The sequence below is a fragment of the Oncorhynchus tshawytscha genome, linkage group LG02 (assembly GCF_018296145.1).
Source record: "Oncorhynchus tshawytscha isolate Ot180627B linkage group LG02, Otsh_v2.0, whole genome shotgun sequence".
Taxonomy (NCBI): Eukaryota; Metazoa; Chordata; class Actinopteri; order Salmoniformes; family Salmonidae; genus Oncorhynchus; species Oncorhynchus tshawytscha.
Window position 1 is genome coordinate 11,278,273 of NC_056430.1, and position 15,539 is coordinate 11,293,811.

Consider the following 15,539-nt stretch of genomic DNA (forward strand, 5'->3'; position numbering starts at 1 on the left):
GGATCTCTCTGTACTTTGCTGCCTTCATCATTCCCTTGATCCTGACTAATCTCCCAGTCCCTGCCGCTGAAAAACATCCCCACAGCACGATGCTGCCACCACCATGCTTCACCGTAGGGATGGTGCCAGGTTTCCTCCAGACGTGACGCTTGGCATTCAGGCCAAAGAGTTAAATCTTGATTTCATCAGACAATAGAATGTTTTGGCAAACTCCAAGCTGGCAGTCATGTGCCTTTTACTGAAGAGTGGCTTCTGTCTGGCCACTCCACCATAAAGGCCTGATTGTGGAGTGCTGCAGAGATGGTTGTCCTTCTGGAAGGTTCTCTAGAGGAACTCTAGAGCTCTGTCAGAGTGACCATCGGGTTCTTGGTCACCTCCCTGACCAAGGCCCTTCTCCCCCAATTGCTCAGTTGAGCTGGGCAGTCAGCTCTAGGAAGAGTCTTGATGGTTCCAAACTTCATCCATTTCAGAATGATGGAGGCCACTGTGTTCTTTGGGACCTTCAATACTGCAGGCATTTTTGGTACCCTTCCACAGATCTGTGCCTCGACACAATCCTGTCTACAGACAATTCCTTAGACCTCATGGCTTGGATTTTGCTCTGACATGCACTGTCAATTGTGGGACCTCATATAGACAGGTGTGTGCCTTTCCAAATCATGTCCAATCAATTGAATTTACCACAGGTGGAATCCAATCAAGTTGTAGAGACATCTCAAGGACGATCAATGGAAACAGGATGCACCTGAGCTCAATTTCGAGTTTCATAGCAAAGGGTCTGAACACTTAACAGAAATAAGGTATTTCTGTTTTTTTATTTCTAATACATTAGGAAAAATGTCCAATAACCTGTTTTCGCTTTGTCATTATGGGGTATTGTGATATCATTATGGGGTATTGTGATGTCATTATGGGGTATTGTGATGTCATTATGGAGTATTGTGATGTCATTATGTAACGTAACAAAATGTGGAAAAAGTCAAGGGGTCTGAATACTTTTCCAAGGCACTGTATGTGACTTAGTACGTCTTAGAAAACACTTTAAACATCCTATTAATTTCATCTGTTGAGAGATAACAGACATTGATGCATCATCTGCATGTTTCTAAGGGAGTTTCCCTCTGTGCTTTCCATGTCTCTACTATGGGACAGTAAAACAAGAAAGATTCATATTTTTACCAAGCTGTTCCGTTACTAATCAGTAGCTACTCATCAACAAAACAAATGATATTTTTATCAGCACACAAATCTCATTCTGTGACCTTTATACAGCGCCACAAAGAGAACACTTACAGTCAGCTAACTGTAAACACCCCCAACTCATCCAGAAGAAGATAGACTCACACTTCCACAAAGTAAGATAAACTCAACAACAACAGACACAAAGACCTAGGAGCAGACACCCAGGCACAGACTCAGAAACTAGAATAACACAGACACCCAGGCACACACTCAGAAGCTAGGATAACACAGACACCCAGGCACAGACTCATAAGCTAGAATAACACAGACACCCAGGCACAGACTCAGAAGCTAGGATAACACAGACACCCAGGCACAGACTCAGAAGCTAGAATAACACAGACACCCAGGCACAGACTCAGAAGCTAGAATAACACAGACACCCAGGCACAGACTCAGAAGCCAGGATAACACAGACACCCAGGCACACACTCAGAAGCTAGGATAACACAGACACCCAGGCACAGACTCAGAAGCTAGGATAACACAGACACCCAGGCACACACTCAGAAGCTAGGATAACACAGACACCCAGGCACAGACTCAGAAGCTAGATTAACACAGACACCCAGGCACAGACTCAGAAGCTAGGATAACACAGACACCCAGGCACACACTCAGAAGCTAGCATAACACAGACACCCAGGCACACACTCAGAAGCTAGCATAACACAGACACCCAGGCACAGACTCAGAAGCTAGGATAACACAGACACCCAGGCACAGACTCAGAAGCTAGCATAACACAGACACCCAGGCACAGACTCAGAAGCTAGGATAACACAGACACCCAGCACAGACTCCAGGCACAGACTCAGAAGCTAGGATAACACAGACACCCAGGCACAGACAGGCACAGACAGAAGCTAGGATAACACAGACACCCAGGCACAGACTCAGAAGCTAGGATAACACAGACACCCAGGCATAGACTCAGAAGCTAGGATAACACAGACACCCAGGCACAGACCTGAAATGGGAGACCTACCGATCCAGATGCTCCACGGTAAGGACCAGCAGACGTGGCTCCACCACCCAGCCAGCGTGCACCAGGACGGGATAACAGTAGAGGGGCTCATTCGTCGGTCCCTGGAGGCCAAGGAGTTCGCCTACTGCCCCTACATCCGGTTCAGGGTGGGGGCAGCCCTTCTGGCCCACGGCGGCAAGGTGAGCTATCTGCTCAATAGATTGATTAATTGATTGAGTACATGGGGCAATTTAAAAATATACCACTGCCAATCAGTACATACGTTCAGTTATCTTTATTAGACCAGGTAAGTGAATTGAAAGATGTGGGAATATTCTCAGTGAGGAGAGATTGAACAGGCTCAGTGTTGTTACTACAATAATGTAAACATGTACAGAGCCTGTCTCTGGACTAAAATGCTTTTATGTTGCGTTCACAAAGATAGATTTACTTATTCTCTATTTCTTAATTCTAATCAATAACTCTCCAGTTCGAAGTGAGTATTTCATCACATAACAATGTCATCCTTTTTACACTGTAAAGTGTTAAAGGTGATAGTGTACACTTAAAGCTTGGTTTCAATCTGGAGCAGGGGCGTGTAAGGGTGTCAAATCCAATGTTTCAAGGTTCATATCGGTTTTGCAATTTCTGACTACCCATCATAAGGAACTGTTTCACGAGTTCATCTGACTAAGCATTATAGTGAAGCAAGCCTGCGATGTACATACAGTATGATGTAGTTCTGTCTGTCCAAGGTCTACACTTCTGTAGATTATTTCCTCAGTCAGCATTGGAATTTAGTCAGTCAGAATTTAGTCATAATTTAGTCATTCCGTCATAATTTAGTAATTCAGTCAGAATTTAGTCATAATTTAGTCATTCCGTCAGAATTGAGTCATTCAGTCATAATTTAGTCATAATTTAGTCATTCCGTCAGAATTTAGTCATTCAGTCAGAATTTAGTCATTCCGTCAGAATTTAGTCATTCAGTTAGAATTTAGTCATTCAGTCAGAATTTAGTCATTCAGTTAGAATTTAGTCATTCCGTCAGAATTTAGTCATTCCGTCAGAATTTAGTCATTCAGTCAGAATTTAGTCATTCAGTCAGAATTTAGTCATTCAGTCAGAATTTAGTCATTCCGTCAGTCAGTTAAAGTGGGCAAGAAGCCTTTTTGTGCACAAGTATAACTAACAGTCAGTAAATCAGAGTTTCAATAACGTTGTTAATGATGATCGGAGGGGAGACCATCTAAACTAAGTTATGTCCGTGGCGTAAAGAAGTGCTTTTAGCCAAACAGAGCAATTAGCATATTGGCCCGTTAGTAATGGTCAATTCATCCTTTGATTTAGCCTTGAACTTCAGTATAAAATTTAGTGTCAACAACAGTCAGGCTAAGAGAGGTGGCAAACAAGTTGGTCAACAACAAGCTTGATCAAAGTAATATTAGAGTTTGTCTAGCGAGCCCATAGCCTTCTGTCTGTTATTCAAAAGGCTCATATTTGTAATCCTCTCAGGGACAAATGTATTTAAAGAACAAACACCATTATAGTCACCAAAAGGATTGCCGTTTTGTCATTGTTGGTCAACTACTCTGTCAATCATCAGCTGTTGGAAGTTCCTTAGAGGCATACTTTTCATCTGAAACAGTTCGGAAGAGTTTGTGTATACATTATGATGACATTGTGTGACGTTTTTGTCGTTTTGGGACTTTCGTAAGGTTTTTTTTTTTGGGCTGTTCGGGCACAATATTATTTCTCGAAACCGGCCAAAGTTCTAGGAGCCGAAATCTCAGCACCTTTGTCCGTGATTGGTCACCTGTAGCGATTCTTCAATAAAGTAATTGTTGTCATTGAACGAGAAACGACTCGTTTTCATACACATTTTTTAATTGAGAAATACGGCACCAAACATGTTAGATATAAAATTGCGCTACTTAGATCTTTCTCTGCAAAAACTTCATTTTTTGAGTTATCATTGGCTAATTAGGACTATTTTGAGGAAATGTATACTGGCTACGGCATCTCAAATATGACAAACAGTACAATTAACCTTTTTCAAGCGAAGGTATTTTAAGGGAGTATGGGAGTACACTCGTTCGGTTCGCTAACCGACTTCGGCTAGCCGTCAGCCGAACTGAAGCATGCTGACCAGCGGTGGAAAAACTACTAAATTGTCATACTTGAGTAAAGATACCTTAATAGAACACGACTTCAGTAAAAATGAAAGTCACCCAGTAAAATACTACTTGATTAAAAGTCTGAAAGCATTTGGTTTTAAATATACTTTAGTATCAAATTTGGTTTTAAATATACTTTAGTATCAAGAGTAAATGGAATTGCTAAAATATACTTAAGTATTAAAAGTCAAAGTATAAATCATTTCAAATTCCTTATACAAAGCAAACCAGACGGCCATATTTATTCTTTTTATTGATGGATAGCCAGGGGCACACTCCGACACTTCAACTCTCCTACACTCAGACATCATTTACAAACAAAACATTATAACTACCAGTGTTTCATATTAAATCCTACTAGGAAACATAAAGCATTGGTGCTTTTATAAATCAGGAGAGAGGAGTAGTTAAAGCCAGTGCTATGTTATAAATTATCAATATTTATTTTATAAGTAATATATGTGTCTGGAAATCTATTAGAGGGATGCAACACCATTCTTCCATGAGAAAGTTCATAATTTGGTGTTTTTTTGTTGATGGTGGTGGAAAACGCCACTCCAGAATCTCCAATAAGTGTTGAATTGGGTTGAGGTCAGGAGACTATGGCTGCGTTTACACTTTTTTTGCCACTAATGGGTCTTTTTGACCAATCACATCAGATCTTTCCACATCAGATATTTTTAAGATCTGATTAGTCAAACTACCAATAGTGAAAAAAAGATCAGAATCGGGCTGCCTGTCTAAACAAAGCCTGAAACACGCACACGCACACACACTTTTTTAAACAACCTGTGTGCCTTTGGAATGTTAATTGCTTAATTAACTCAGAAAACACACCTGTGTGGAAGCATCTGCTTTCAACATACTTGGCAATGTATCAAGTTTATCCTTTATTTTGGCAGTTACCTGTAAATCATTGAAATATAGTAGATTTGAGGGTGACTGGATGTAGAATTCTAATCTAGAAAAAGGACCTATTTTTGTAGCATGTGTGGACGGGAAAGTAATGATACGCCAAAGGTCAATGATTGTATGTTTATGCATTTTCATTGTTAATGTATATACAAATGGTAAATAACGTTACATATTTAAGTGCATTGATCAATTTGTTGTGTATTAAATAAATACGTCAAATGTTTGTCTCATTTAGCTGGTATTTTTCTTCAATCTAATTCTGTGAGTGATAGATTTAGAGGAAGTGTATTTGTGATAGGAAGCATATAGGCAATATGAAATACGTATGAACAGCACATCAAATAATTATATATTATTCACATTTTCACAAATAAACAGTACATACAAGTATTTTTAAATGGTCTACAGAACTACCGATTCTCCCAAACAGCTGGTGTAAAACTGCCGATTCTGGTGTAAAACTGCCGATTCCAACTACAATAGTCATTTACAATATTAACAATGTTTACACTGCATTTCTGAGCAATTTGATGTTATTTTAATGGACAAAAAATGTGCTTATCTTTCAAAAACAATGACATTTTTAGGTGACCCCAAACTTTTGAACCGTAGCCTGTATATATATACAGTATATACACACAGTTGAAGTCAGAAGTGTACATACACCTTAGCCAAATACATTTCAACTCAGTTTTTCACGATTCCTGACATTTAATCCTAGTAAAAATTCCATTTTAAGACTGTTAGGACCACCACTTTATTTTAAGAATGTGAAATGTCAGAATAATAGTAGAGAAAATGATTTATTTCAGCTTTTATTTTGTTCATCACATTCCCAGTGGGTCAGAAGTTTACATACACTCAATTAGTATTTGGTAGCATTGCCTTTAAATTGTTTAACTTGGGTCAAACGTTTCAGGTAGCCTTCCACAAGCTTCCCACAATAAGTTGGGTGAATTTTGGCCCATTCCTCCTGACAGAGCTGGTGTAACTGAGTCAGGTTTGTAGGCCTCCCTGCTCACACATGCTTTTTCAGTTCTGCCCATACATTTTCTATATGCTTGAGGTCAGGGCTTTGTGATGGCCACTCCAATACCTAGAATTTGTTGTCCAAATCAAATCAAATCAAATTTTATTTGTCACATACACATGGTTAGCAGATGTTAATGCGAGTGTAGCGAAATGCTTGTGCTTCTAGTTCCGACAATGCAGTAATAACGAACAAGTAATCTAACTAACAATTCCAAAAAAACTACTGTCTTATACACAGTGTAAGGGGATAAAGAATATGTACATAAGGATATATGAATGAGTGATGGTACAGAGCAGCATAGGCAAGATACAGTAGATGATATCGAGTACAGTATATACATATGAGATGAGTATGTAAACCAAGTGGCATAGTTAGTGGCTAGTGATACATGTATTACATAAGGATGCAGTCGATGATATAGAGTACAGTATCTACGTATGCATATGAGATGAATAATGTAGGGTAAGTAACATTATATAAGGTAGCATTGTTTAAAGTGGCTAGTGATATATTTACATAATTTCCCATCAATTCCCATTATTAAAGTGGCTGGAGTAGAGTCAGTGTCATTGACAGTGTGTTGGCAGTAGCCACTCAATGTTAGTGGTGGCTGTTTAACAGTCTGATGGCCTTGAGATAGAAGCTGTTTTTCAGTCTCTCGGTCCCAGCTTTGATGCACCTGTACTGACCTCGCCTTCTGGATGACAGCGGGGTGAACAGGCAGTGGCTCGGGTGGTTGATGTCCTTGATGATCTATCTTTATGGCCTTCCTGTAGCATCGGGTGGTGTAGGTGTCCTGGAGGGCAGGTAGTTTGCCCCCGGTGATGCGTTGTGCAGACCTCACTACTCTCTGGAGAGCCTTACGGTTGAGGGCGGTGCAGTTGCCATACCAGGCGGTGATACAGCCCGCCAGGATGCTCTCGATTGTGCATCTGTAGAAGTTTGTGAGTGCTTTTGGTGACAAGCCGAATTTCTTCAGCCTCCTGAGGTTGAAGAGGCGCTGCTGCGCCTTCCTCACGATGCTGTCTGTGTGAGTGGACCAATTCAGTTTGTCTGTGATGTGTATGCCGAGGAACTTAAAACTTGCTACCCTCTCCACTACTGTTCCATCGATGTGGATGGGGGGTGTTCCCTCTGCTGTTTCCTGAAGTCCACAATCATCTCCTTAGTTTTGTTGACGTTGAGTGTGAGGTTATTTTCCTGACACCACACTCCGAGGGCCCCTCACCTCCTCCCTGTAGGCCGTCTCGTCGTTGTTGGTAATCAAGCCTACCACTGTTGTGTCGTCCGCAAACTTGATGATTGAGTTGGAGGCGTGCATGGCCACGCAGTCGTGGGTGAACAGGGAGTACAGGAGAGGGCTCAGAACGCACCCTTGTGGGGCCCCAGTGTTGAGGATCAGCGGGGAGGAGATGTTGTTGCCTACCCTCACCACCTGGGGGCGGCCCGTCAGGAAGTCCAGAACCCAGTTGCACAGGGCGGGGTCGAGACCCAGGGTCTCGAGCTTGATGACGAGCTTGGAGGGTACTATGGTGTTGAATGCCGAGCTGTAGTCGATGAACAGCATTCTCACATAGGTATTCCTCTTGTCCAGATGGGTTAGGGCAGTGTGCAGTGTGGTTGAGATTGCATCGTCTGTGGACCTATTTGGGCGGTAAGAAAATTGGAGTGGGTCAAGGGTGTCAGGTAGGGTGGAGGTGATATGGTCCTTGACTAGTCTCTCAAAGCACTTTATGATGACGGATGTGAGTGCTACGGGGCGGTAGTCGTTTAGCTCAGTTACCTTAGCTTTCTTGGGAACAGGAACAATGGTGGCCCTCTTGAAGCATGTGGGAACAGCAGACTGGTATAGGGATTGATTGAATATGTCCGTAAACACACCGGCCAGCTGGTCTGCGCATGCTCTGAGGGCGCGGCTGGGGATGCCGTCTGGGCCTGCAGCCTTGCGAGGGTTAACACGTTTAAATGTCTTACTCACTTCGGCTGCAGTGAAGGAGAGACCGCATGTTTTCATTGCAGGCCGTGTCAGTGGCACTGTATTGTCCTCAAAGCGGGCAAAAAGTTATTTAGTCTGCCTGGGAGCAAGACATCCTGGTCCGTGACTGGGCTGGGTTTCTTCCTGTAGTCCGTGATTGACTGTAGACCCTGCCACATGCCTCGTGTCTGAGCCGTTGAATTGAGATTCTACTTTGTCTCTGTACTGGCGCTTAGCTTGTTTGATAGCCTTGCGGAGGGAATAGCTGCACTGTTTGTATTCAGTCATGTTACCAGACACCTTGCCCAGATTAAAAGCAGTGGTTCGTGCCTTCAGTTTCACACGAATGCTGCCATCAATCCAAGGTTTCTGGTTAGGGAATGTTTTAATCGTTGCTATGGGAACGACATCTTCAACGCACGTTCTAATGAACTCGCACACCGAATCAGCGTATTCGTCAATGTTGTTGTCTGACGCAATACGAAACATCTCCCAGTCCACGTGATGGAAGCAGTCTTGGAGTGTGGAGTCAGCTTGGTCAGACCAGCGTTGGACAGACCTCAGCGTGGGAGCCTCTTGTTTTAGTTTCTGTCTGTTGGCAGGGATCAACAAAATGGAGTCGTGGTCAGCTTTTCCGAAAGGGGGGCGGGGCAGGGCCTTATATGCGTCGCGGAAGTTAGAATAGCAGTGATCCAGGGTCTTTCCACCCCTGGTTGCGCAATCGATATGCTGATAAAATTTAGGGAGTCTTGTTTTCAGATTAGCCTTGTTAAAATCCCCAGCTACAATGAATGCAGCCTCCGGATAAATCGTTTCCAGTTTGCAGAGAGTTAAATAAAGTTTGTTCAGAGCCATCGATGTGTCTGCTTGGGGGATATATACGGCTGTGATTATAATCGAAGAGAATTCTCTTGGTAGATAATGCGGTCTACATTTGATTGTGAGGAATTCTAAATCAGGTGAACAGAAGGATTTGAGTTCCTGTATGTTTCTGTCATCACACCATGTCACGTTAGTCATAAGGCATACGCCCCCGCCCCTCTTCTTACCAGAAAGATGTTCGTTTCTGTCCGCGCGATGCGTGGAGAAACCCGCTGGCTGCACCGCTTCGGATAGCGTCTCTCCGGTTAGCCATGTTTCCGTGAAGCAGAGAACGTTGCAGTCTCTGATGTCCCTCTGGAATGCTACCCTTGCTCGGATTTCATCAACCTTGTTGTCAAGAGACTGGACATTGGCGAGAAGAATGCTAGGGAGTGGTGCACGATGTGCCCGTCTCCGGAGTCTGACCAGAAGACCGCTTCGTTTCCCTCTTTTTCTGAGTCGTTTTTTTGGGTCGCTGCATGTAATCCACTCCGTTACACTGGTTGTAAGGCAGAACACAGGATCCGCATCGCGAAAAACATATTCTTGGTCGTACTGATGGTGAGTTGACGCTGATCTTATATTCAGTAGTTCTTCTCGGCTGTATGTAATGAAACCTAAGATGACCTGGGGTACTAGTGTAAGAAATAACACGTAAAAAAACAAAAAACTGCATAGTTTCCTAGGAACGCGAAGCGAGGCGGCCATCTCTGTCGGCGCCGGAAGTATATTGGAACGACAATATACTTGGGTCAGACAACAACATTGACGAATACGCTGATTCGGTGTGCGAGTCCTTAAGCCATTTTGCCACAACTTTGGAAGTATGCTTGGGGTCATTGTCCATTTGGAAGACCCATTTGCGACCAAGCTTTAACTTTCTGACTGATGTCTTGAGATGTTGCTTCAATAAATCCACATAGTTTTCCTTCCTCATGCTGCCATCTATTTTGTGAAGTGCACCAGTACTTCCTGTAGCAAAGCACCCCCACAACATGATGCTGCCACCCCTGTGCTTCACGGTTGGGATGGTGTTCTTCAACTTGCAAGCCTCCCCCTTTTTCCTCCAAACATAAAATGGTTGTTATGGCCAAACAGTTCTATTATTGTTTCATCAGACCAGAGGACATTTCTCCAAAAAGTATGATCTTTCTCCCCAGCCTTTCAGGTTATGTCGATATTGGACTCGTTTTACTGTGGATACTATAGATACTTTTGTACCTGTTTCACACAGAAAATAACATTAGCTATGCAGCTGTAATTAAATTAAAAAAACACAGAATTATTGTTATTATTATTAAGATCCCCTCTTGACCTATTTGAACTGGTCCTTTGTGTGCAACTTGGTACATAATGTTTAAGGTGTCAAAGATGATAGTTTACCTTTGATGGTAAAGAGGACCAGCATCACACTGCTACACAGTGTGTTCACTTACTCTGCATCTCACAAAGACACGGCGGTTGGCACCAAAAATCTCCAATTTGAACTCCAGACCAAAGGACAGATTTCTACGAATCGAATGTCCATTGCTCGTGTTTCTTGGCCCTAACAAGTCTCTTCTTCTTATTGGTGACCTTTAGTAGTGGTTTCTTTGCAGCAATTTGACCATGAAGGCCTGATTCATAGTCTCCTCTGATCAGTTGATGTTGACATGTGTCTGTTACTTGAACTCTGTGAAGCATTTATTTGGGCTGCAATCTGAGGTGTAGTTAACTAGTGAACTTATCCTCTGCAGCAGAGGTAGCTCTGGGTCTTCCTTTCCTGTGGCGGTCCTCATGAGAGATAGTTTCATCATTTTGCTTGATGGTTTTTGCGACTGCACTTGAAAACTTTGAAAGTTATTGAATGTTCTGCATTGACTGACCTTCATGTCTTAAAGTAATGATGGACTGTCGTTTCTCTTTGCTTATTTGAGCTGTTCTTGCCGTAATACAGGGTCTTTTACCCAATAGGACTGTCTTCTGTATACCACCCATACCTTGTCACAACACAACTGATTTGCTCAAACGCATTAAATAAAGAAATTCCACAAATGAACTTTCAACACGGCACACCTGTTAATTGAAATGCATTCCAGGTGACTTCCTCATGAAGCTGGTTGAGAGAATGCCAAGAGTGTGCAAAGCTGTCATCAAGGCAAAGGGTGGCTACTTTGAATAATCTGTTTAACACTGTTTTGGTTACGACATGATTCCATTTATGTTATTTTATAGTTTTGATGTCTTTCACTACTGGGAAATCGCACACACAAAAAAATCCGTAGGCTATCATAGTCCTCCCTAGTAGAATACCTAAATATGTAATATAATTTAAAATTAGAGTAGGCCTAGATAATGGTGATTTTATTACTTACAGGTATGTTTGATTAGGCTACATGTTATGTTGTGCACATACACACAAGCCCTTTATTGAAGACATAAACGATGCTGGATATGTCTCCTGTCTGATCTCATTATTTTTACAGTCTGTGGTCGAATCCTTTTAACGAAGCTGAGAGACTACTTTGAAGTAGCCTAACGCGGAACCCAAACCGGCTGCACGCGTGCGCCATCGTGCATAAATGTATTTTGTCCCCCCACACCAAACGCGATCACGATACGCAGGTTAAAAATATCAAAACAAACTCTGAACCAATTACATTAATTTGGGGACAGGTCGAAAAGCATTAAACATGTATGGCAATTTAGCTACTTAGCCTGCACATGCTAGCTAACGTTAATTTGTCCTATTTAGCTAGCTTGCTGTTGCAAGCTAATTTATCCTGGGATATAAACATTGAGTTGATATTTTACCTGAAATGCACAAGGTCCTTTACTCCGACAATTAATCCAGTCATCTCTCCTCCTTCCTGCCTTTTGTTCTTAATGGTCCTGAATGTGTCCACCAGAGGGAGCCACCTGATAAATCCATGTCAGGCCTTTTGTTCTTAATGGTCCTGAATGTGTCCACCAGAGGGAGCCACCTGATAAATCCATGTCAGGCCTTTTGGCTCCTCCACATTCCCTTTGTACCTTTTTATGAATAATCATTTTTTTAACGTGCAAAATATAAACTAAACCAAAATGCAGTCAAAATAAAAACATTTCATCTTCAAGTCTATGGTTTTATCTCAAATATTGAGAAATGAATAAAATAGATGAAGTAGACAATGTTAAAGTAATGTCTATCATGACTTTACAGCACAAACTAAACCTGAGGGAAATGGATCGCCGTAGGCCCTGGATGAATACAGCAAGGAAGAATGACAGAGCAGACAGGCCAGTTCTGAAAAATAATAGCCTTTATTTTCTAACAGTGGTATTAACAGGTGACATTACCTGCTCTCATGGTTCTGAATGTGGGGAATCATTAAAGTACAAAGTAAACATGGTCTGTCTGTTAAAAACATACAAATCAAATAAACAACCATAACAATAGCAAAATAAGGTAACCAATACTCATTGCATGATCAGCCATTTTTATCTTCATCCTGCAGGATAATTGCTGTGACAGAGAGACAGAGAGAGAGACAGAGACAGAGAGAGACACAGAGACACAGACAGAGAGACAGAGACAGAGAGAGACACAGAGACACAGACAGAGACAGAGAGACAGAGCGAGACAGAGACAGAGAGAGAGAGACAGAGAGAGAGACAGAGAGAGAGACAGAGAGAGAGAGACACAGAGAGAGAGACACAGAGAGAGAGACACAGAGAGAGAGAGACAGAGAGCTAGCTGGAGGACAGTCACCTAACTATGTTACTGTGTCAATACAATGTTTGAGGTTTCTGTGTTACCCCTCTGTTACCCTCCAGCATCCTGCTGCTGTAAACATGAAAACACAAGGCTGTATCACAAAGCAGGATCAATGGGTCAGGCAACACACGTTCCTACACGATCAGAAATATCTTTCCAACATTAAGACTTGAAATGGGCATGCTATAACTGATTTGACAGTCCCAACAACTCTTAGCTTTTTAAACGAGCCAGACAATCAAGGGCTGCGGTTCTAATCATTAATCCAAACAGTTGCGTTTTGCAACGAAAACAAGAGTTTCTATTAGACAAGTTCAGGTAGACCCCGCCCAGTTCCGTTTGCTTCCGTTACAGTTTATAACCGAACCGGCGTAATGAATACGCCCCGGCTGTAGGCCGATCTGTTCGTGATCCTGCTATGATACAGCCCTCAAGTGGACACTCACTGATTTACACAGGAAGACCACAGCTCTGTATGTCACATGTTCAGAATGCAGCAAATGGTAAAAAAAACATTTTGAAACATGCAATTAGAAAGCCCATTTGTTTCAAAAACGTTTTCTCCTGTTTTATGCCTAATGAACACAGAGATACAGCTGTGGGAAGAGCCAGCGACGGGTTCAAGTCCATTTGAAATCAATTGAATGACTTTGACACCAACACTGATTTGATAGTTAGTCTACTGCTTCACAGAGCCAGAAAAATCCCCACCATGAGCAGTCATAATAATAATAATATTAAATAAAAAGTAGTTACTGTGTTAAGATTCAGGCATTGCTTTGTCTTTAACTGGAAGAGATTCTGAATATTGTCTGGTTTGAGCGCTGTACTGTATAAATTAGAAGAGATAAATATGGTGATCGCTCTATGGGAATAATCACAGTACATCCTATATGGCAACATATTCCCTATTTAGTGCACTACTTTTCAACAGGGCCCTATGAGATCTGGTCCAAAATAGTGCACTATATAAGGAATAATGTGCTATTTTGGCATGCACTCAGAGACTACCATGTACACATGAAAAGGGGTTACATACAGTAGGGGGCGCTAGCATCCCACACATCTAATAGAACAGAATAACAAGACACATCTACGGACACACAGTTATTTAAAAATACATTTGAATATGATTGAAATCACATTGTCAACAACCAGGAGTGGGAATCCAGTGATTTCTGAAGACTGTAGATTCCTAGAATGTTATTAATTGGATCTCTATGCCTATAGCCATCTAATGGAAGCTCCAACTCTGAACCTCACTCCACAGAGCAGACACTATGGATACTTGGGAAAACCCATTCTGATTTCAGCATCAGTCTTGTGATACAGGGTAGGAGGATTTTAAATATATTCTATAAAATAACATTTTGTGACAGCCACTTTACCTCTCCACTCATTTTTAATCAGACTACACAGAGGACAGGATAGAGCTCAAGGAGGCAATGATACAACAACGGAGTGAAAAAAAGAAACACACATAGACGGGTAGAAAAATAGATAAGTTAAGAGGCAAGGATAAGCGAATAAACTACCAAGCCCCTCCCCCCTCCCTCTTTCTGGGTGATTGAATGGAAAAGATGGATGTCAAAACTTCACTATGATTAAAGTTAAAACTGGTGCACATTCTAATGGAATACTATTTAACAACAATCCCTCTGAGTATGGAACCTGCCAGTCTCTCCTAAAGGAATGCGAAGGGGCAACGTTCTAAGCCTTGAGGGTTCTATGTGCTCTATGATAATAGGGACTTCTAGGCAGTATTACTATTGGTGCACAGTATCATTTATTTACAAGAGGACAGCCTTATTTACACATCTAAAACCCTGCCAGGCATAACAACAGCGTACAGTTTGAAAACGGAGACAAGGTTTTGTCGTAGACGAGCAGGTCATGACCACTGTTGTATTTCCTACAGACTTCTATCCAAAAGGCTATAAACTACAGACCATAAATAATGGCTCCATAAGTACAGTGGTTTGTTGGTTAAAACCATGTGATTGTTTTTGCGATATTGAACGTTAAAATCTGAGCACCCTTTCCAGGAATTTAGGTAGTTTTTGGCAAATAATGTGACTTAATAAATTCTAAAAACACACACAAACACTAGATAATATATTACAAAGTCATTTCCCCAATTCTTCCCAGGGACCCAATCATAGACAATATAATACAGCAAGCAGGAGGAGGGTGTAGGGGGGAGTCACCTTTGACCCTTGACCTCTAACCCCAGAAATGAATGAAGGCAGGCACTTGAATGTCGTGGCTTCCTGTTTGTTTGTTTGAACTAGTCTGGTGAGTTGATAGTCCTCACACAAGGTTGCGTGCTCCGGATGTAAGTTGTATCTAAGTACAGATCTAGGATCAGCTTACCCCCAGATCCTAACCTAAACCATTAGGGGATGAAACACAAAACTGGCCCTAGATCAATGTCTACATGCAACTTCTTCCTCACAGTTCAGTAAGAGAAGGAGGCGGGATTAGCAATGACTTCACCCTCGTCCCCTCAGGACTCCATCTCGTCTCCATCGAATGGCAGGGGCTCGAAACTGCAAACCTCCTCATACGTCAACCCTGGGAGAGAGGGAAAACAAGAGAATCAGAGGTCAGTAGACTTGTACAGCACCTAGTTA

General features: G+C 42.0%; 1 protein-coding gene across 1 annotated transcript in view; it reads right to left on the reverse strand.

The window, feature by feature from the left end:
* Window positions 1-12,430: 12,430 nt before the first annotated feature.
* Window positions 12,431-15,539, reverse strand: part of LOC112221833 (mitogen-activated protein kinase 14A) — a 43,480-nt gene continuing 40,371 nt past the window's right edge. Inside the window, exon 12 of the mRNA XM_024384207.2 lies at window positions 12,431-15,480. Coding sequence (XP_024239975.2) covers window positions 15,413-15,480 — 68 coding nt within the window. The 3' untranslated portion in view covers window positions 12,431-15,412. The remainder of the gene's footprint in view (window positions 15,481-15,539) is intronic.